Raw genomic sequence first — 23,022 nt, forward strand, 5'->3', positions numbered from 1 at the left:
TGCTTTGTAACAGTGTAGATATGGTCTGATATAATTTTTATGTAGTTTTGAAATCAACTTCATAACCTAATTTTTCTGAAAATTTTAACAAGTTTGTGTGATTATCACTTACTATTTGTTGGAAAATTTTCTGTTACTGATGAGTTTTGTCTGTATTTTAGATACTTTGCCACCAATTAAACTTTACTGCACATTTTGGGTTCATTTCTATTATATATATGTGTACAATGAATGATGTAACATGTAAGAAAATGCTGTGTAGTAATGCTATTCAGTTTTTTTTTAATATTTACACCAAGACCATCAAGTTGTAACAAGTTAATTTCTACTTAACAAAGTTTACTCTGTTCCTGGGAGCTCAGTTTTATTTTTCTATATTATATTTGTAGGCTTTTTATTTCATATTACTCTAACTATAATTCAAACTGATATAATTTAAATTAATGCAATTTACCATAATAGTTTGATTAATTCTTACCTACATTCAATAGAAAGATTATCATTCAGCCACTTAAAACCAGGACATGTCCGTAGTAATTCATCGGAATTATCTGCACAATCTTTAACTCCATTACATATACTACTTCCATCAACACATGCACCATAAGCACAGCGAAAGGTGTTTCGTGCACATACGACCTTATCACTGTAAGTTAATTATAAAAACATCCTAAAACTTAAGATAATTATATTTATTTTAAATACTGCTAATTAAGTAATACAGAAATATGAATAAATATTTGTCAAACTTATTCCAAAGTTTACTTCCAATTAGCTGATAAATTCCTTTTCTAATATTATAAAATAAATGCACCAGAAAGAATGTAATTGCATACATATATTTGCAATGTATTCAATTAAAACTTTAACATTATATTTAAGTATTCTAGTTCCAGGTTTGCCTTTTGTGTAGTCACTGGACAGGAAGCAAGACTGTCTGGAAGGAGAGATGTCCCTTCAAACCTTACAAATGACAAGGATCCAGTAACTCAAAGTTGCTTCCACAGCCTTAATTCAGTGAGTACTGACAAAAAAAAAACTGGGGTATTAGGGTAAGGTATGAATGATATAAAGAATGATCTACCCTAAGAACTGCTGAGAAACAAAACAAACAACTAAATCCAAAGGAGGTATACTTGTATTAGCTCCCCCTCCAGACAGTGGGCTTCCAACCTATCCAAAATCCTTCAGGTGACAGACTATCTTTACCCAGATTAAAAGCAGCACATGAATGCTCAGGAACTTACATTGAATGATAATTAGCAGAGGCTAGCTTAAAATACATGCTACAATAAATTGCTTTTCTCCAGATACTAAAGAGTCACTTGAGGCTTCCACAAAATAACTCTCACCGATCCTCAGAACTTTGTGTAGTCAGTGGCATATAAGAATCCAACTGAATTAAATAATATACATAAGTTATCTACAAATTTACATATTCACTATCCATACATAGTCGCCATCCACATTCAGACACTCTTCATACCACTAAAGCTGCTTTTGCAGACTCCTGCACCTAAGGTACATAACCAGTTATTAATATCATCTATGAACTCTTCTTTGGTTTCAAAGACTTAGAAATAAACCCACATTCAACTTCATCTTAGCGAAGAAATGAAGCCACTTGCATCATGTCCAGGCTGTTGGGGATGGTAAAAAATTTCCTGTTTGAGCTGCTTAAATAAAAGTGGGACAGTAGATTGTTATGCAAAAAAGTACATTTTGTGAGCACTTTAGACCGTTATCTATATCAACTTCTAAATCATTTTCAGCATTTCTCAAAGAATGACTGATATTAGAAGTTCTATGAGTTCTGTCAATAAAAGTAAAAATACCTTTTGGTTCCAAAACTCTGTTGGCATCATTTTTCACTTCAACAGTAATTGCTTGAATTTTTGTTGAGCTAAATAAGTATCCATCCACTGTTTGGACTGTTTCTTGTTGCCTACATTTATGAATTTGATCCACTCACAATTTCTCATCCTGTTACAATTTTGTCAAAATCTTCATTCCTTTAAATTACACCACATATTCATAGCTCGTACTTGGCAACTGCAGCAACAATAGATTCCATGTTTAATCAACCGTTGCTTTACTATCATTTAAAAGAATGAAAAACAAATAGGTTAACAACATTAGAAATTGCTGATAGCTTTCCATATGCCCCATGTTGCTAAGATGGAAGGTTCTTTTTATAGCCAACTGGAAGTCAGTTTGGAATAGCCTTGTGTTAATAAATAAGTATTCTATAATTAATTTTCTACTCTTGATTAAAAACAGTGGTAGAACAAATCTATCTTATTAAATAGATATATTAAATTTAAAAAATACGCCAAATTTAAATTTTAGTACTTAAAAAATAAAACTATGATTTAATTTACTGCTAGAACATGCTTGTAAAAATGTCAATAAGCAAATTTTGTTTAGCAAACATACATTGTTTTGTTAGCTAGACTATGTGTTGTTTGAATACACTAATTATGGCATAATGAAATTTGACATGTCAAATTTGAAATGCCATTTTAGAACCCAAAATTTTTGAATTCATGTATTCCATGATGGATGTACATGAAATTTTTTTTGTGAATGTGAATGGACCACATTCTGTACAGTCAGTTTTAGAAGGAATAGTTGAGATGCCTTCAATAAGGTCTGCTGGATTTTCTTGGCAAAATAGAACAATCTTTAAATAAGACTCCTTTCTAAAAGCCATACATTTAAATAAAATTTATATGCCTGGTAATCACTTTTAAACTGATTGTTTCTGGATACACTCAGTTTGTCCTGTTTCAGTGTGTCATATTTATGCTGAAAGCCTGTTGTGAGGCTGTATAATCTCAATATAAGATTAAAGTAAATACTTTGAAAAAGTATTATAAAAAGTACTTTATAATTATTATAAAAAGTACTTTATTATAAAAATACTATGCAAAAATATAATGAAATAAGAAAAAGTAAATACAGTCGTTAATAAAACTGTTTCCTTAGAGGTATATTTTATTTGAAATTTTTTCTATTTATCTCAAAGGTTAAAAAGAACCATCTCCTTCTGTTGGGTCATAACAATTTATAATATGGCAAAGCATATCATTTATCAATATAACTAGTAGCACTAGTTCTGCTTATGTTGAAGCCAATGCTGCTCATTTCTAGAGAGCAGCCAATGCCACTGTAGCCAGAGCTAGAGAGAGATAGTCTTACACAGCGTGAATCAATAAAATCTTTATCTGTCATATATATACAAATATTGATATTTGGGTAATTAAATTAACAAAAAACAATTAGTAGGTAATTCCCTCTTCTGATTAAGAAAAGAACTGATCTATCCCCCATGATTCTGTTAAAATTTTTCCACTGGTATCTAGATTACAGCCTCAGATAAATTTACATCCTATGCAGAAAAATTTTTTTTTTTTTGGTTGAATGGATAATTAACAATTATTATTATATTGTACTAAACTACATCATGAAAAGACAATGGATAATAGTGATGTTAGACTCATGTAAACAAGTTTAGTTCAACCCACCAGGTTGGTCTGGTTGGTCTAGTGGTGAAAGCGTCTTTGCAAAATCAGCTGATTTCGAAGTCGAGAGTTATAGGTTCAAATCCTAGTAAAGGCAGTTAGTTACTTTTATACAGATTTGAATACTAGAACGTGGATACGGGTGTTCTTTGGTGGTTGGGTTTCAATTAACCACACATCTCAGAAATGGTTGACCTGAGACTGTAAAAGACTAAACTTCATTTACTCATACATATCATTCTCTGAAGTAATCCTGATGGTGGTTCCGGAGGCTAAACAGAAAAAAAAAGAACAAGTATAGTTCACCAAACAGTAAGTTCGTCAGTTGGCTTCGCTGGTAAGAGTTGGTATGTATGTATAAGTGAGGATGGACCCAAAAATTACCAGAAGTTGAATGTGGGACATGAATTATACTAGTGAAGAGTAAGTATGAAGTTTAGTTTTCTTTTAGGAAATCAGCAGCTAAAACAGTTTTAATGCTAAAAGAAACTTGATGTAGACAAACGTATAGGAGTGGTTTACACATCCAAAAGTGAAATATATATTTGTATGAGTTTCAAATCTCTCACAAATCCCTCACCAATGTAACATTGTTCAGACAGAAAATAAAGTATTGAGCTTCATATTACATGTAACAGTAGAAAAGCATATTAAGCCCTGAGAATTTTAGAGTATTTTTTTGGCTACTTTTTTCTTAATTAAATACAAATATCACCAGCTAATCACTTTCTGTCAGTTTAATTAACCAAATAATAATGTGCACATAACAGATGACCTTACATTCAATATTAATCAACAGAATCATGACTGAGTTATATAAAAATGTTAAATAATAAAATATTTACATACAACTGGTATTTTAAACAAACACTGTGACTTTCATCAGATTTATCCCGACAATCAGCTTTCCCATCACATACATCAAATGATGATATACAACTTCCATCTCTGCATGTAAATGAATCCTTATCACTACAAAAGACAACATAATCATTTTATCTACACATATATGTTAAGCTATTCATTCAATATAACATAACGTATAAATTAAAATACACAAAGTTTATATCCTCTACAGTTTGGGAAATCGATCTTTTTCACATTAACTTCTAATTTCCTCAAAGTTTTACATTTTTTGTTTATAATTTTTTATGAGTTAGATATCTCTTTTATTATCTAAAAAATTGAATAATATGACACATATATGTCATATTATTCATATGTGAATTATACATATGTGTAATTTTATTCAATTTAAAAATTAGAACAAACATGTAATATGAATAAAAATGTTATTTTATAACACAGTGTAAAAGCAATCAACTTGGAATGTAGAAATGAAACTAGATTTATTTTAAACATTTTTTTTATCTCATATTTCATTTCAATCATCTTTAGAAGAATGGTGCAACTGCAAATGAAGATACATGATGAAGTTATAAAAAAATATCCTCAGTGACACTGCATGTGGTCCTAAAAGTGCTACAACATTATTATAGACAATATTACAAATTAATGACTATGAAACATCTGGAATGTCTCAGCCAATTCCATTTGTACACATGTGATACCCTATGCATATGTAGAGAGTGACATATTTAGAGGGGGTTGGAAAAATCTGTTATGTGAATTCACAAAATTAGTAAATTTCAGAACATATTGCACTTAGTCATCTATCATTATAATAGAATAAAAACTGGTATTGATTTAAAATCAAAAAAATAAACACATACACACTATTATTAATAATTTCTCTGATTGTAGCTGGAGTGTCTTGTATAGTAGGAGGGTAATGACATGTGAATTAACTCATATTCTAGTAGATGAGAAATGTATCTGCTGAATGTTCATAGTTCATCATGTTTTATCAGTACCTTAGAAAGAATTTAGCCAAACCTATCTTTGAAACTTAGAAATATAATTACTTAAAAGTAAAAGACCACATTAATCTGAGTGTGACAACAGACTGCATTTTATTCTGACCTGTAAATCAAGGTAAAAACTGTAAAGCTTCTACATTTTATGGGAGGAGTTTGTAAAGATGATATGCATATGAGTATACACATAATCTAAATTTAGGCTAGTCTCAGGGTGTTACATTTTTTAAATAAAAGAATCACATGAAATTCACATAAATAATTATTTAATTATTATTATTTATAAATTATAATTTATCATTATTAATAGCAATAATAAAATTATTGTATTTTTTTGAGGGGGGCACATAGGTATCGACTGCTATGGTAATTAACCCTTCAGTCTTTAAAAAAAGGTTTAAATCACCATCAGGTTTGTCATATGTAAGGGTGTACAAAGCCCTTACATTTATTTAAAAACACCAAAATAAATGACACAACATTTAAACACAAACACTAAAAACACTTTCAGGGTGTAAGCTTTGGTTACAGACATTTTAATAGTCCACTGTAGTGTAGATAAGCAACTACTTTCGTTTCCATTTTCCAAATCAGCAGCAATATTATTTATTAGTCCGAATCACTTTCTGAGGTCCTCATATATGGTACACTTTTCCATTAGATGCTTGACTGTAAGTGCTTTATTACAAACATCGCACATTGGTCTTTCTTCGCCGATAACAAATATGAATTGTTACTCGCGTGTGACCGACTCTAAGTCTGGTCACCGCCACCTGTTCTCGGCTAGTCAGCAGCACGTCGCTCTTCCATTTATATGTAGAAGTTTTAATTGCGTTTAGTTAATCTTATTATAGGTATTTAATCTTCTCCAATCACTACTCCACCTGTTTCTTATTGTATTAGAAAATTTTTAACATCTGCCACTCGTTCAGGAATTCCATCCAAGTTATCACAGACTGTTGCCTATCTGGCAGCTTCGACTGCTTTTCATTTCCTGCAATACCAGCATGCCCTGGAGTCCATACAAATATGCATCGCTGTCCTTGTCCATTTAAAACGTACAAAATGGACAGGATGTTTGCGATTAGGACGTCCTTAATATTCTTGTTCCGAATTGAAGTAAGTGATCTTAACGAATCGGAACATATAAGCACACTCTTCACCGAAATGTTCAGAGTGGCGAAGAGCTTGCTGTATGGCAACAAATTCATTTGCCATATCTGGCAGTTTCGAAAAATGGGCTTCACCATTTACATATATGAAGCATCCAACACCATGTTCGGTTTTCGAACCGTCAGTATAAATTTTAATATATTCTTCATAATCACTGACGGTTGATAAAAATTCCTGTTGGGTGATTACTGCTGGTTTCTCTTTTAGTTTTCTTCAGGAGATATCCAATCTTGTTTTTAGCTCTGGTAAAGCAATTTCATATTTTCTTGTCAATTCGTGGTATCTTATTCCGGCTGGTCTGGAATATTTAGCACGACGTACACATAATGCAACCAAAGGATGATTGTTGAATATTTTATAATTTATATGAGTAAGAAAGGCCCATATATTTGCCAAATATCTTAGCAACAGGATCTCTCTTCTATAATATAGTGGCATTATTCCGGCTTCCGACATTAGACTAGTCGCCGGACTTGTACGGAATGCGCCTGTGGCATATTTTATTCCGCTGTTACGTATTACGTCTAACTTTCGTAAATGCGACTTTCTGTGAATGACACATATTGCTGCCAGGATCGTTTTTTAGAATTTATCATAAGTCTTTTAGCATACGTCCTGTATTTTTTAAAGGCAATTAGATTTTCTAGTGTTGGACTTTTCTTAAAGAGTTATACGCTTTTTTTCTTTTAATAGCTTCATTTATTTCATCGTTATACAACAAAACGTGTCGCTTCTTGAGTTTTCTGTCGTCCCAGCTGTAAAGCTCGTCCAATCTGCCTTATCAAACAGCCGTCTTTTAAGGATGGGATATATTTTTTCTTGTAACGTCAGTTACAATTTGCACGGGAAATTGATCGTTTCCATGTAGATCTTCTACAATATGGAAAGTGTACCTCGGTGCCATCGATCCACTTGTAAGTGCTAGATCCATACAGGACGTCGATCCATCTCTGACATTGAAAAACGTTCCTGAACCATCATTTAAAATAATGAAATCATAATTCAGCAGGAACGTTTCCAATTCTCTTCGACCGGGATCTACTCGATCCAACCCCCAAAGAGAATTATGTGCATTGAAGTCACCTAGCAGTAGTATGGGTGGGGGAAACTGAGCAATTAAGTGTGCTATGTCATCCTCCTTCCAATTAAAATTCAGCAAGTATATATTGCAGATAGTGATCTGAAGCGGACGCTTATTCTGATTGCAACTGCTTGTAGATTTGTATTTAGATCAACAGCTACGGTGATTAACATCTAGTAAATGTTAATATGGCTACTCCACGTCTAACTCTTCTACTTGGCGGTTGATCTCGCCGAAATAAATTGTATCTTCTTTATTGGAAATTTTAATTTCAGCAGAAATGTGTTTCTTGCAGGCATATACAAATTGGGTCTATATCACGTACCAATCGTTGGAGCTCATGGATGTTTTGACAAACATCCATTAATGTTCCACTAAAGAATCGAATCGCGAATATTTAATTATTTTATTGTCTGGGTTTGCCTTTCCTCTTCTTTTCCATTCTACGAACAGTTTCATGTTCGTTCAAAATGTCGTCTCCTGCACAGTTCCCGGCCTATGAATTGGAGAGCATCGAAGCGGCCGACAACGGACATGGATCAGCGCTTGGTTTAGGCGACGATTGTGAGGTGGGGAACTGAGAGATCCCTGGCACAGAAGCCGCATCAGTCACCGCCTAAGGCAGGGGGGAAACAGGCCTCCCCTGTGTGGTTTTTGGTGGCCTCTGTGGTTTAGAGACAACCTCGGTTGCAGGAGGCTTAGGAGCCTCCATAGCAGACATAGCAGTCACTTACTTCGTAACATCATCCAATATTTCGCGCAAACGGACGTGAAATGTTGCCAAGCCAAATAACGCCAAGCCTCTGGCTTGGCGTCTGTTTTCTTCTGATCAAGAGCATTGTTGTTTTTCATCGAGATGTCATCAAGAGGCTGTATTGTTATCGATGGTTTTACAGTTTCTTTACAACAGAAAGACTTCATTTTGTTTTCTATTATCCTTTCAATTATACTAACCAAACTGGGCGCAAGTTTACTAAGAAACTGGTTTTCATCGACAGCAGCTGGAGCAGAAGCAGGAACACCAGCTGCAGCCTAAGCATAAGTGTTGTTGCTCTAGGCTTGCGTGCGTTTACAATTCTCTTTGCTTCACAGTAGCTGATTTTCTTCAGGGTTTTTACTTCTTGCACAGCTACTTTATCTTTGTAAACAGGACAGTTTCGGGATCTGCACGAATGCTGTCCTTTGCCAATTTACACATGAAAGAGGATCCTTAAATGGCTACCCCTCATCAACCTCTTCGCCACACACGCATATTTGTGGTTTCTCGCATCTGGCAGCGGTGTGACCAAAACGTTGGCATTTGAAGCACGGCATTGGTTGTGGCACAAATGACCGCACAACCAAACGGTGAATTCCTGCACGAACTTTCTCCGGCAGGATTGGTCGGTTAAATGTGAGGACATGAGAAGAAAAGGTAAAACTTCCCCTTTTCTTATCATGTTCAACCTGCGACACTATCACTTCTTGTGGTGTCAATTCCTCGACTATTTCCTGCTCTGTGCAGTTCGAAGATCTCGACAGACCACAACTTTACTTTGCTTTACTTTACTTTACTTTACTTTGAGGTATTTAGTGTGCCGTGCGGATCGACATGCACAGCAAAATCGCCAATATTATTGAGCCCTAAGATCTTCTGTAACTGTTCATCGTTCGTAGTCTCTACATTAAGTCCAATATATGTTTTTCTGATTTCCTTAACTGGTCCTTCAGCACATTTAGTTATTTCTCGAGCAATAAGAAAAGGGATTACCCTCGAGAAATTTCTGTCACCTTTCGTAATTACCAAATACTTGGTTTTGGTATATTACTCTTGAAAAAAGCTCTTTGCAAGCTCTTAGCCTCATTTTCTAGCCGTCTTGACTCTTTCTTCGTTTTGCCTCAGGTGAAACGGCTGGTTCTAAACGAGGGTGTTTCCGTGAACCCTCTGCTACGTATGATGTTTGTTCAGGTTGCATGACATTCCATGCCTTCTGTAGCAAGGCTAGCCGCCGGGGTACACCCCCACTCCAGGGCTACCAATTCTGGAGGTCCGGTCCGGTACTCCGGTGGAACCGGCATATGTCTAGGCAGAGAGCGGATGCGCAGTCTCTACACTGACTCCAGGCCCCTACACACCGACGTTTTCAGGCTCCCATGCGCCGACATATGTGGGCACCTTAACTACATGCTTGCCATCCTGGGGGGCATGTGGACAGCGGAAGGTCCTCCGTTACACCTACAATCACTTCGACCCTAGCCGCCACATCGCCAGCTCTAAAGTTGGTGTGAATCCATACCTTAATCATTATAGTTTTTCATACCTGCAGCTGGCCGAATATCCAGTCCTTTTATTACGGCCTGTAGGTGGCATTAGGCCGAAGAAAATTCAATCTCCGAGGAAAAAGATTCGGAGCCCCATTAACCAGCATTATGAATAGTACATATGTACAGCTCTTTCCGCCCTGAACGTGGAACGTAGATGTTATGATCCGGACGTGGGATTATCTACCTCAGGACATTATTTTTTTTTATTTATTTTTTTTTTTGTTTTAGGAAAATCAACTGCTATGGCCATTAGCCCCTTCCCATCAAAAAATAAAAAAGGAACAAAAATATCTTATTCTCCCTAGTAAATAGAATACAAGTGATATAGTCTTGACAAAAAGAGCATCTAAAAAATTGATATTGAAACCGCCGTAAACACAACATAACAAGGATGTAAAGGTCCTTATTATTTTATAATCTTTCTTACCATTTCTTACAAATTTAGTCAAAACTCTCAAACCAAAATAATTGTCCATGTTGAAAATTAAAACATACATTAAAAATCTATTAAACAACGTATGACAAGGATGTAAAAGGACCTTGGCTTTTTAACACCATACAAAACACTTATATTAAAACCTCAAAAAATTCATATAAATATAAATAAAAATTATATAATATAAAATACATATAAATTAAAAATACATTTAATTATAAAATGCTTGATTGAAATATCTGATCTTTCTCTTATTCAAATATATCGCCTTGATTTCCCTTTAGGCCATCCTTTTTTCTTCCGCTTCTCAATTTTTCTGAAGGCCTCGATGTCATTCTGTGGTGTCTGATACATCCGAGATCGATCCTTCAGTTCCTCCGGTAGAAATCGCGGAGGATCTCCTGCTGCCGGCATCAGATGATATCGGCTTCATTGGCGCAGTCAGAAGTACATCACAGACGAGACTGGATGTACTCACTGCAAGAACGTGTAGGGCAGCCGAGTGTCTCGCCTTCTCAGCTTAAGGCCTCTGTGATTTCGGAGGCTTCATTGTAGTCTTTTCTTAATCTTAATTTTCCAAAATGAAGATTTCGTGTTTCGCAGCTCCCGAAGTGGGATTTTTTTCAATCTGATTTTTAGCTGCAAGTTTGTACTGCATTTTTCTCTCAATTTCCTTCCCCATTAAGCTGGTTGAAGTCTCATTCGTTGATGGAGTAGGACACTTATGTTTTGTTACGTCTACCTTCCTCGACGACTTTGGGATACTGTCCCTAATTGTACAATTCTTCAAATTTCTATCGGTAATTTGTTCCACTAAGCTTGTTAAGGCTGGCGCCAATTCCGTTACCATATCCTTTGGTGTGAAGGAGGCGGCAGAAGCAGCAGCAAATTGTGCATAAGACGCGGACTTTGGCGTTCTGCCAACCACAGCTTTCCTTGTGTCAAGGCAGCTAACTTTCTGTGTTGTCTTGATCTCTTGAACAGCTACTTCCTGCTTATAAATAGGACAGTTCCTAGGCATTGCAGAATGGTGTCCTTGGCAGTTGACACAGACAGGAGGATCCCTGCACGGGTCATCCGGGTGTAATGATTCACTACACACACACATATCTGCTTTCTTGTACAACGAGTATGTCCGAATCACTGACATCCAAATATCCAACATATGAAAACCAGCTTTTATCTTCTCCGGACACTTTTGTTTAATAAAAGTTAACAAATATGATGCAAAGAGTTGTACTTCCCCGTTTCGACGCATGTTTAAGCGACAGCACGCAACAACACCATGTTCATGTATTTCATCTATAGTCTCCTCTTCTGTGCAGTTTAGCAAATCCTTGCACACGACAACGCCTTATGAGGTGTTTAAGCAATTATGGGGAGATATCTCAATGCCCATAACTCCGATCTTCTTTGAATTCAGTAGTCGCAAATATTGAGCATAGTTGACAATTTCCACAAAAAGTCCAACTGCAGTTTTCCGTGTTCTTTAACCGGTCCACCAGCAGCTTCCGTGATGCCACGAGCTATCATGAAAGCGCTTGTTTTTTTGAAAAGTCGCCGTCTTTCTTCTTTTTTAACCAAATATTATGGTACTTAACTAGTACTCTTCGGTCTAAACATACGAATTTCCTTCTTCCTTTCCAGATCTATAACCTTTTCTTTATCGCTCTTCCTTCTCTTCTCTTGCAAAAACAAAGGCTTTCCAGAACGAGGGTTTATACGTGGACTCTCTGCCACGGATGATGTGGATGTTAAGTTGTCCATAAACCATAATTATGCCAGTCATGACGTCACAATGTGTGGGCGGTGAGACGGTTGGGCGTGCCGCGGATCATTGATCCTGCCTGTGTTACCCCAGTTAGCCGCCTCCCACAAATTTAACCCGGATTGGGGAGTCAAGTACTGCCTGATCCACGATACTGACATCCCAGGATTCGAACTTCGCAGTAAGGGCTCCGATATCCTTACCTATGAGACAATCCCTGCCAAGGGCTGAAGTGACCGACTCATGTCGGACAGCACTAGACGTCGGCATAGCAAGCTCAAAGCAGCCCACCTTCAATTTGTCTCCACAACCGAGAAGAGAGATGGGCACTCCCCGTCCGCATTACGCCCAGCATCGGCAAACAGATCACGGTCATGCCTTCCACCCCCGCCGCAAATAGCGAAACCGAGAAGCACAACCAGCTTCACTAGACTAGGCTAAAGCGGAGCACGTTGTTAAAACGTTATTCCCGGCCCACTCGGTCCCTGCCAAGCGGGATTTCAGCGACTTCCCACTCTTCTCGATGGCGGAACGTGAGGGAGTTCTACGGTTGCTGAAGGCTAGAAAAGCCTCTGATCCCGACGTCATACCAGGCGAAAAGCTCAAGTTGATGGGACGCTGCAGACCCCGTCTGCTTCTAGACATGTATAATGCATGTCTGGAGGCTGGAGCTTTCAGCATCAAGTGGAAGACCGCGCGTCTTGCACTGATTCCCAAGGGCAAAGGAGATCCAGAGTCGCCGTCCTCCAACCGTTCATTGTGTATACTTGATACAGCTGGGAAGGTAATGCAGAAGCTGTTAAAGAAAAGACTGGTTGCGGAGATAAATCAGGCAGTTGGCCTGTCACCCAACCAGTACGGTTTCCGGCACAGTCGGTTGACCCTAGATACAGTCCAAGAGGTTGTTGAGGCAGTACGGCGAGCAGAGGACCACAATCATGTGCCATGTGGTCCTTCTCGTTACATTGGATGTAAAAAACGCTTTCAACTTTGTACGGTGGAGCGATATGATTCGTTCCTTGGAGCATTCATTCCACGCGCTTCGATACCTCCACAAAATGGTGGACGCATGCCTAAAGAACCGCGATCTTATCTAGGAGATCGCGACAGGTTGGCGTAGGACTGCATCACGTTAGGGGCGGCACAGGTGTCGATTTTTTGAACACAACTTATGACGGCTTGCTGAGGCTGGAGATGCCTGAAGAATCGGCCTTGGTTGGGTACGCTGACAGTGTTGCACTACTAGTTGCAGACCGCGACGTGGAACGCGCCCAAGTATGGCTCAGCCGAGCCATGCACAGAGTCAATGCCTGGCTGGATGACCATGGGTTGTATAGTCTTCATCCCAACCCCGAAAAGAAAGACACTCGCCTAGTGATGTTCCGGTCGCCACACCACCCCTTTAACGGGGCTTTAAAAAGGCTTTAACGGGAGTCGTCTATCGCCCTCTGACATTTTACTTCTCATAGGAATAAGCCTTTTTACATCACATAGGCGGTGGGGTTGAGATCCCACCGATGTAAATGCCTCGGTAGACATTTGCATCAGTGATTTATTAACTCAGCTGCAGACCTCATCCGGACATCTTGAATGTCGTACATCGTATCCCTCTGAACTAGCTAACCGAGCTCGCGGAAACGCGAACCCCGCGCCTAGTTCTACTTATTATGAGCCAATTTCGTGAATTTCTCGTGATTCGAAGGAAATTAAACACGACATACCACCAAAAATGTTGATCGCAACAACGAAATCTAGTTCTAATTTCCCTTACTGAATTCAACTTTAGTAGCTAGTCCCCAGTAAAACAGAGATCGTGGTTCTAACGAAGAAGCGTACCTTCCTTTCCCTGCGGGTCGGAGACGAGGTTGTCGAAATCAAGCCGGCCGCAAAGTACCTCGATGTAATGATTGACCGGAAACTCAGCTTTGCTAACAGCAAAGCTGCTAACAAAGATGCGAGAGCCATAACAGCTCTCAGCTGGCTCATGACGAATGTTGGCTGAGCCAGCAGATGGCGATTGTTGATTTCCACGGTCCATCCCGTCCTATTATACGAGGCGGAATTGTGGGACCAGGCATTAAGATTCGTAAGAAACCGGAAGGGAGACCATCGCCTAGGAGAAGCGGACTCGCACGTTTCTCGCATGGCAAGAAACCGGAAACCACGAGACCAGAGTACGATGGACCGCAAGGCTTGTCCCTCTAGTCAGACCGTGGATGGAAAGGCACATGAGGAGATGAAGTACTACGTGAACCAGTTTTTAAGGGAGTCACGGTTACTCTCGCGCTTATCTCCATGTCATAGGGGAAGCGCCGTCCCCCGAGTGCGTCTATTGCCCCGGTATACGGGACGACACCGAGCTCAACTTTTTCAAATGTGCCCAGTGGGTGCCAGATGGACACTAGATGCGGATCTCGGAGCCTCAGTCCCCACAACATGATTGCGATGATGCTCCGTGACCTGAGCAGCTAGGAGAGTGTGGCCCGATTCGTCGTCAGTAATCTCAGGATCAAGAAGGGAGATCTGGATAATGAAAATTAAGTAGCAGCCTTCTCAGGCTAGAATATGAGTACTTGTCCCAAAGTAATGTGTTAAACGGTTCCGGGTCGAGTCCTGGTAGAAAGGAGGGTGGTTTTAGTCTGTAGTCTGCTGATGATGATTTGATAATACCATCAGTGGGAGCCTGACACTTTTTGTGTAAATGCATTTTCAACTTCCTCCAAACCACCAAAAAAAAAATTCATATTTATTACCTATAAATATATTTGTAATTACCAGTATACAATTTAATTGTATAATTATTTTTTATAATAATAGTAATATTATTATTATTATTAGTTCATAATTACTATTAATTATATTATTAATTAAGTTTAATTCCTGTAAAATACTTATTCCTGTAGACTAATGTACACAAATTCATTATTCTTAAAAATATCTCTTCTTTCTGTAAATTTTTGAGTGTGCCCTTAGAAATATTATGTTGATTTTTATTTTTTTCAGTGACTTTATTTTAGAATTGATTTGGAATAATTTTTTGTATTAATTTAAGTGGTATCTACTGTCAAGATAATTTATTATTTTACTAATATTAATCTTTTCAAGATTCATATTATTTCTCTATACTGTTAATTATGACAAAATGCAAGATCCCATGAAAGTACTTTCCTGAAAAATTAAAGTAACATGTCTTATCTCAATATTCTTTACTACTTGGTTTATCTAATAGAATCTAAATATAATTTATTATTAATCAATTTCAACAGCATGAAGTGAAACTTCACCAAATGTCTATTACTTATAATAGCACTGAATGTCATTCTTAATGTTTTTATTCTTTCCTTGTTTGCAACATTTTCTTCGTGTTTTTTTTTTCTTGGTTTGGAACATTTTCTTTTTTATTATTCTTTCTTTGGTTTTAACATTTTCTTCCTCTTTATATTTATCATCTTCTCTTAATTTTTTTTGTTCTTCCCTGGTTCTTAACATTTTCTTCCTCTTCATATTCGGCTTCTTATCGTTTTTTTGAGATATATTTCTTCACATTATCTTTCTTTTTCCTGTAAGATTGTTTCTTTTTCATTTTTGATTATTCACCAAATAATCCAATAATAAAAATGGAATATTTTACATCATAAGGTCAAAATCAACATTTGTAACCAGTATATAAGAGTTCACTAAACAGAATAGTTTAATTATTAACTTTTATTTATATGACACACCAAAAATTTGAAACTTTTGTCAATCAGCAACTCACAAAGATATAAATAATACTTATCTAGTAATACAATTAATAAAGGGATGTTTACTCTATCCTAATACTTCATTGTAAGATTGTTGAATTAATAATTGTATAAACATTTGATGTTAATAAAAACGAACGTTTCAGAAATTGTGTAACTGTACACTTTATTAAAGAATTGGAGGATCGTACCTTACTTGTTTAATGAAATAAGTTTAAATGAAATGTAGCAAACAATGAGTATATGTAATTTAATAGACGTACAAGAAACTCATCTGGTGTCCACATCAGATTTTTTATAAATATATTTAGTAAACAAATCAGTTAAGCTGGAAATTTTATTCATTAACTCTAAAGATATACAGATTGAAAAATATTAGTGGATTCTTACCATATCTGTCTTTTTATCCTTTGACTTTCATTTGCATTTAAAGGAATATTATATGCAGTTGTTTCATGCATACCTGAAACAAATTTCTAATAAAAATAATATTCATTTAAACTTTTGATATACATATGAGTATGTACAACTGCATAGAATTATAATTGTTCTGCATTGTTGTTTTTTATCTCAATAGTCACATTTATATTCTCTTTTTTATAGCTCTTTTTTATTTATAGCTCTTTTTTATTATGTTTTTTGCGTAAATACTTTATATGAAATTTAATTTCTTCTACAACAATTACCCAGTGATACAAAGATTTTTCTAAACAAATCAATATTTCACATCTGCTTATTTTTAATGATTATTGATAATTATTTTAATGATAATTATTAATTTTTATGATTTGATTAATTTTAATGATAATTATTATATATCATCTTCAATGTTTGAATTAATTTTACTCACTTTATCTATAATACTGTTCGCTAAACCAGACAGATTAAAAATTAATTATTCTAAGCATAATATTTTGTTATTATTCTCAGTTTCCTTTTTTATTAAATTCCAACATGTCCTTCAGTAATATGTAGGTTAGCTTTTACTAATGTTCATGGTGGCAGTTACACCATATTGTTTATTTTTAATAATAATGTTTTATAGGAAAATCTATTCAGCTAATAAGGCTTTAATTTCATTTTAAAAACAGATAATTTATCATATAAAAGATAGCTTACCTATCTTATACTACCTTATACATTGTTTGTCAACAAATTGTGATTTTTTTAAATCATGTTACCCACAACATTGATCAGTAAAAATCATAGACACATATTATTTTTAAGATATACATAAAATAGTTAATGAATGGTAATGAAAGATTATTTACTATCATTAAACCACTCTATTAAACATGTGTAGCTTCCTTCAGTCACTGATAATGCATAGATGATGATTAGATATAAGTGTATCAGACTTAAAAAGAACTAGTTAAAAAAACTTTGGTATAAGTACATACCAAACAACTTAGTATAAGTATATAATTGTAAGGATTTAATTTAAACTAATAACAAATATATGAGATGACCTAAGACAAACTACCATAAATTTAGTTATTTACTATCATAAATGAACCAGTTATGGCCAACTTTTATAGAGAACCATCTTCAAAGATATTAGTACAAATCTAAAAGCATAAAATTTCTCATATCCAATTAAAAAAAGATGTATCTAAAAGATTGTGAGTGAAAGTGATTTGTTTTAATTACAAGTTGGATGATGTCTTCTTATTTTGTAGATCATCATTTAGGAAAAGAAATATTATGTGGGTAAAACACTTTTTGTATGCTCTCAGCCAAGATTACACAAGGAGAACACGATTTGTAAAAAAGTATCTTCTTATATTACAAAAAAATGGGAAAGCGTACTTCAACTCGGACACTGGCTAAAAATAATGTAGTTCGATTCTGCACTTCCACACACTATTTGATTTTAAAGATGGGATCTCCTTAAGGAAGAATGCCTGTTCACAAGTGACTCTTCTAATTCATATAATTTAACTGATCAAAACAAGATCGTTGATCAGTTATTTGCTTCTTCTATCTTTGGAAAGGGTAACATTAATTTAAAAACTACAAATTTTGACAAACAAAATCGTTAATGTCACTATAAATACACACACACACATATATATATATATATATATATATTAAATTCAAATAATTCATTAACATATTGACAACCGCTCTGCTAATAAAATTTAATATTAAATGAAATTTAAACTACCAAAAATAAAATTAATATTAAATTAAGTTTAAACTACCAAAACATAGTAAATATATAAGTTAAAATGCTACATTAATTTCAAGAATCAATTTGTGCAGGATCCAATATGTTCAGCTGGTACTCAAAATGAACAAATCCAAAATTCATAAATTATAAAAAACAATTTTATTTTAATGTAAGTGTAGAATTAAATTCCAACTGAGGATTCAGGAAAAGTCGATTGTTGGTATTAATATGGTAAGTTTAACTTAACTATTTACTGTGTTTAGGTGGTTTAAATTTCATTTAATATATATATATATATATTTATTTATGTACTTAAACTTTGGACTTAGTGTAATTTATAAGACGTTATTTTCTACTGATCCTACAAAATTTTTCACACGCTCAGTTACGGAATGTTTAATTCTTAACTTACTACTCTAGTTTATTTACTTGGACTACGTCAGTACAAGACTACGCGAATAGAATCTACTGTTCTTCTGATACGGGACGTATTCTAGAACATTTACTCAGAAATTAGAAAACGCATCAATGTGTTTTGTAATTGCTTTTTTTAGTCTGAATGGATTGTCGTAATAGGGGTCATTAACCGTACTTTGTTCTGAAACGTCGCTCCACGATAGTAACAAAGTTGTTTTAGCTAATTAGTGAAAATAAAAAGCTTTCTCTACTGGTGTAACAGCCATGTTTCCAGACTGGTTATATGACAAAATAATTGATTTTGACGCCATCAACATCAACTTAAACAAATTTCCTTGAAAAGCGCATTAGTTTTTGTCTTTACATGTATAAGTAAATATTTGTATAAACCATCAAAAGTTTCTACTTCATTCGTAATTACTGCGTTTCCTTCAATGACATCTAGTGTTCCATAGCGACCAGGACTGTATGGATACCAGAATGCCGTTCCGGTACTGTTGTTTCGGAGAAATTAATATTGTCCTTTCACATAAGATTAGTTTTAAATTAGAGTCTAGCCTACGTTTTATTTTAACATTAGATATTCATTGTTATATTTCTTAATGAAAGATATTTTCTTAAATGGTGTGGCAATCTCTCTTTTCTGTTTTTAGCCTCCGGAACCACCGTAAGGTATTATTTCCGATGACATGTATGAATGTAAATGAAGTGTAGTCTTGTTCAACCTCAGTTGACCGTTCCTGAGATGTGTGGTTAATTGAAACCCAACCACCAAAGAATACCGGGATCCACGATTTAATATTCAAATCCTTATAAAAGTAACTGCCTTTACTAGGATTTGAACCTTAGACTCGACTTCGAAATCAGCTGATTTGCGATGACCATTAGATCGGTGGACCTTTAGCCCGGTGGGTTTGACACTGGAAAATGGTCTAGGACACTAGTGTTGCCTAAACATATCCTACAATACAGAGCAATCGCTGTGAGTCAGTGACCCGTTTGCTTACATCTAGCAGATACAAACTTGGCCCAAACTTGACAGACTGGAACCCAGAACCATATGTAAAAACGTGGCTTCAGAAACACCTGACTGCAGAAGAAACCCGAACAAGACAAGCAAAACCAACCGCACTGGAGGTTGGTAAGTTTTTATAACTCTATGGATATCTGGGCGTAACAAAACTGGACTATCTCCTCGAATAAATTATTTTTTACTTTGATGTTTTACCTGTTAAACGTTAAATTGTTCAAATATACATGTATTAGATGTTTTTATTTATATTAAAATTATCTGGTTTAATCCTAGCCGTCACTTCTCTTTTATTTTTATTGATATATTATTAAAAATTATGAGCCGATAAAATTTATAACTTAAATTATAAAAATCAGTTCGTACGAAAATGCCCCTTACATTTTGAAATCCGTATTCAAAAGGCGACAAAATAAGTCGCTAAAAATTTAGTTCACCAAAAATTTTAAACATTTGACATGAAAAGATAAGTTTTGGCTCTTATCAAAATAAACATCGAAATGAATGTGCATTTTTCATAACTCTGTCATGTAGCCAGCCGCCTGCAGCCGTGGACCATATTCCTGTGCTCTCCTGTAATAAAAAACAATCGGGTACTGGAAAATTTACGAGGGCTACCCCCGTTACCGGCTTGTCAGATGGCACAGGTGAAGTGTAAAATTATCTGACGAATTATCAACAAAAAAATTACCTGACGAATCTCTTCTTTTCTTTTGTTTATTTTTAATTTTTTTGTAAATTTCATTTTGATCTCAACGATTTTATAGTTTTTAATTCTATAATATCAGAAAAAACAATTATAAAGGATTACATTTATTTTATCGTGCAGCACATTACAGTGTTGTTTAGTCATACCTGATGGTTCAATGAAGCAAATTTTTTGCTACAATTCAATGTTTCATCTTTTTATCAACTACTGAAAGGCAATGTATATTATGGTTGCTATGTCAACTGTACGTAATTAAATGGCACACATACAGTGGACAAGTTACAAATATTCTCCGTCCACTTCCCTACCAGTGTAATATATTAAATGTCGATTGTTCTTCGAAATTTAAGATACGATTCGTATTTAACGATATGCAAAAAAAATTACGATACGATAAATTTATGATACATATACATTGATATTTTTTAGTACTTTCTTCAAACGATCTGATACATATCTTAACAACTTCATTTGTGATACAGATTTATTAAAAAATTAATCTCGGGCTTCTTATGAAAATAAGGGAACTTGATATTCGTTGAAAGATTAATAACTACTTCGATATTGTATAAGATCTAAGATTTTGACTGTTAAAGTAGTGTACATATTTCTAACAACAAATATCGAAATCAAAATCAATTTATTTTTAATCTCTCTTGTATTCTCAGAATAATTGCTTTTTATATGATGTAAATATTTACAATTTTTAAAAGAAATCAATTGACGTTCATTTTTACAACTCGCAAATTAAAAATATTCAAAAAAAATTCTACTATAGAAAAAAATAAATTTATCACGAAAATTAAAATGTAAAACATATTTACTATTTACACAACCGTTGCTGGGTGTTTGATTAGGGTATTATATCACCACCCAGCTGTTGTCTACCAATCAAATCTCGAAACGCCACTACAAGAGCTAAATGGTTACCTAAAAACCATGTAATGACCATGTAAAATGAATGTAGGCCATTGTATCCTTACCCGTGGCAATTTATATTTTTAAGCTTATCTTTAACAGTGTGTAATAGTTAATTTTTCATTTTCTCTTTCCCGATCTCGATATGCTAAAGAATATGGAAGTTGAAAAAAATAGTAGGGTTACTGTCAAAAATCAAAAATGTGAGTAAAATCGACACAAAAAAAAAGATTTGAACTCGACTGCTGTGTCAGGGACTGAAAGATCGAATATTTTTGCGATGCGGTATCTTTGTAGTAGAGAACTATTTTTCTTAGATACTTTTTATAATTTTTTTATCTCGTTAAAAGATAATGGTTTCAATAATTTTCTTAAAAAAAGAAGCTAAACGAATATTAAAATAAATTCGAAAATAATAAAGCGCTCAAAATCTATTTAAAGAAATATATAAAGCCACTTCGAATATTAAACAGGAATATTTACTGAGGAATCGTATTTCTCACCTATCAATAAGCATAAATTTAAAAAATGACAAAGTAGATAATTATTAAATAAACAATATATGATAAATATATTTATTTAAAACTAATAGATATATAATCATACATTCATATTATAAGTTTGTATATATACTAGCTCCCCGTAGCGTTTCCAGTATACACTTGCGTTTCCTGTAGCGGTCAATCTTTTTATTTTATGTTTTTTAGTCAAGTAACCAGAGGCAGGTGCAGCCAGTCATACATATAGTAACGGTGTCAACGGCTGTATTGGTTGAGTGGTGATAGGGTTTAGGACGTAGTAAGCCACATAGAATGGTTATTGACGCTGAAAGACGCGACAGGATTGACATTCACTTGTCAGTCCGAGGATAGCCCCCGAAGAGGCCGGAGGCCTAGGTCAAGGATAGCTGAGGGGAGATATCTGAGCCCGGTATGTGTCTCTGGCACGTTTATGGCCGAGGGCATTACGAGGACCGCAGGTAAGGGCCTTGGCCTTATAACTGAGGGGTGGTGGGCTACCGAAATATCCCAACGTAGGAACTTCGTAAAGAAAATGCAGATGTATTGGCTGAGACGCAGCGCCATATAGTCGTACCTTCGCATTCCTTAAAAAAATCGGAATTAAAAAAAAACTCGAAAACTGTTTTTAAATATTTATCTGAAGAGTATTTCTGAAGAGTCGGGATTGGGAAAATTTCAAACATTGTTCAACATTTTTTTTACCTTTCTTCACCCTATTACAAGGTGTATTTCAAACCTCTAGAAACTGTTTTATTGACATGAAGATATTCACCAAAAATCTGGTTGATTTCTTAATTTGTACAGAGAAACTAAAAAAATAACAGGGTTTAAAAAAATTCAAAAATCTATTTTAACACTTGAAACTCGGAATGAAATTCAAAAATTCTAGAAATTGGTTTTTAGATGTTCATAAACAATCAGTTCAAACTCAGCTCACACAGTGATAAGATACTCACAGTTCACGATTCATTAATTCAATTCGTTAAAGTTTGATCTTCAACTGGCAAATCTCCAATACAACATATATTTTTTTCGAGATGAAATATATCCAAAAACCTTCTCATATATAACAAGAAACAAGGGTAAAACTTTAATAGCAATAAACCGAGTATTTTTCAGTTTATCCCGAACAAAAAAAAACCCTTCCTATTTATATAATAGTATAGATAAATTAATTAATTTAAGTCTATTATTATGTAATATTATTTATTCGATTGTTTCAAATCATTCAGTTAAAACTCTGTTCACAGATCATTAATTCGTTCGATTCATTAAAATTTTGCTTCAAACGGCGAACCACCATTGCTACATATATACATTTATATATCTATATTTTTTCAAGATGAAA

At 34.8% G+C, this 23,022-nt stretch overlaps 1 protein-coding gene across 3 annotated transcripts in view; it reads right to left on the reverse strand.

The window, feature by feature from the left end:
- LOC142325168 (modular serine protease-like) overlaps positions 1 to 23,022 on the reverse strand; it is a 99,340-nt gene that overhangs the window by 62,090 nt on the left and 14,228 nt on the right. For all 3 annotated transcript variants that reach the window (XM_075366583.1, XM_075366584.1, XM_075366582.1), the window contains exons 2-4: positions 16,297 to 16,369; positions 4,374 to 4,496; positions 479 to 646 (exon numbers count right to left, since the gene is read on the reverse strand). In XM_075366583.1, the coding sequence (XP_075222698.1) occupies positions 479 to 646; positions 4,374 to 4,496; positions 16,297 to 16,367 (362 nt within the window). In that variant the 5' untranslated portion in view covers positions 16,368 to 16,369. The remainder of the gene's footprint in view (positions 1 to 478; positions 647 to 4,373; positions 4,497 to 16,296; positions 16,370 to 23,022) is intronic.

The sequence above is a fragment of the Lycorma delicatula genome, chromosome 5 (assembly GCF_047948215.1).
Source record: "Lycorma delicatula isolate Av1 chromosome 5, ASM4794821v1, whole genome shotgun sequence".
NCBI classification, from domain to species: domain Eukaryota; kingdom Metazoa; phylum Arthropoda; class Insecta; order Hemiptera; family Fulgoridae; genus Lycorma; species Lycorma delicatula.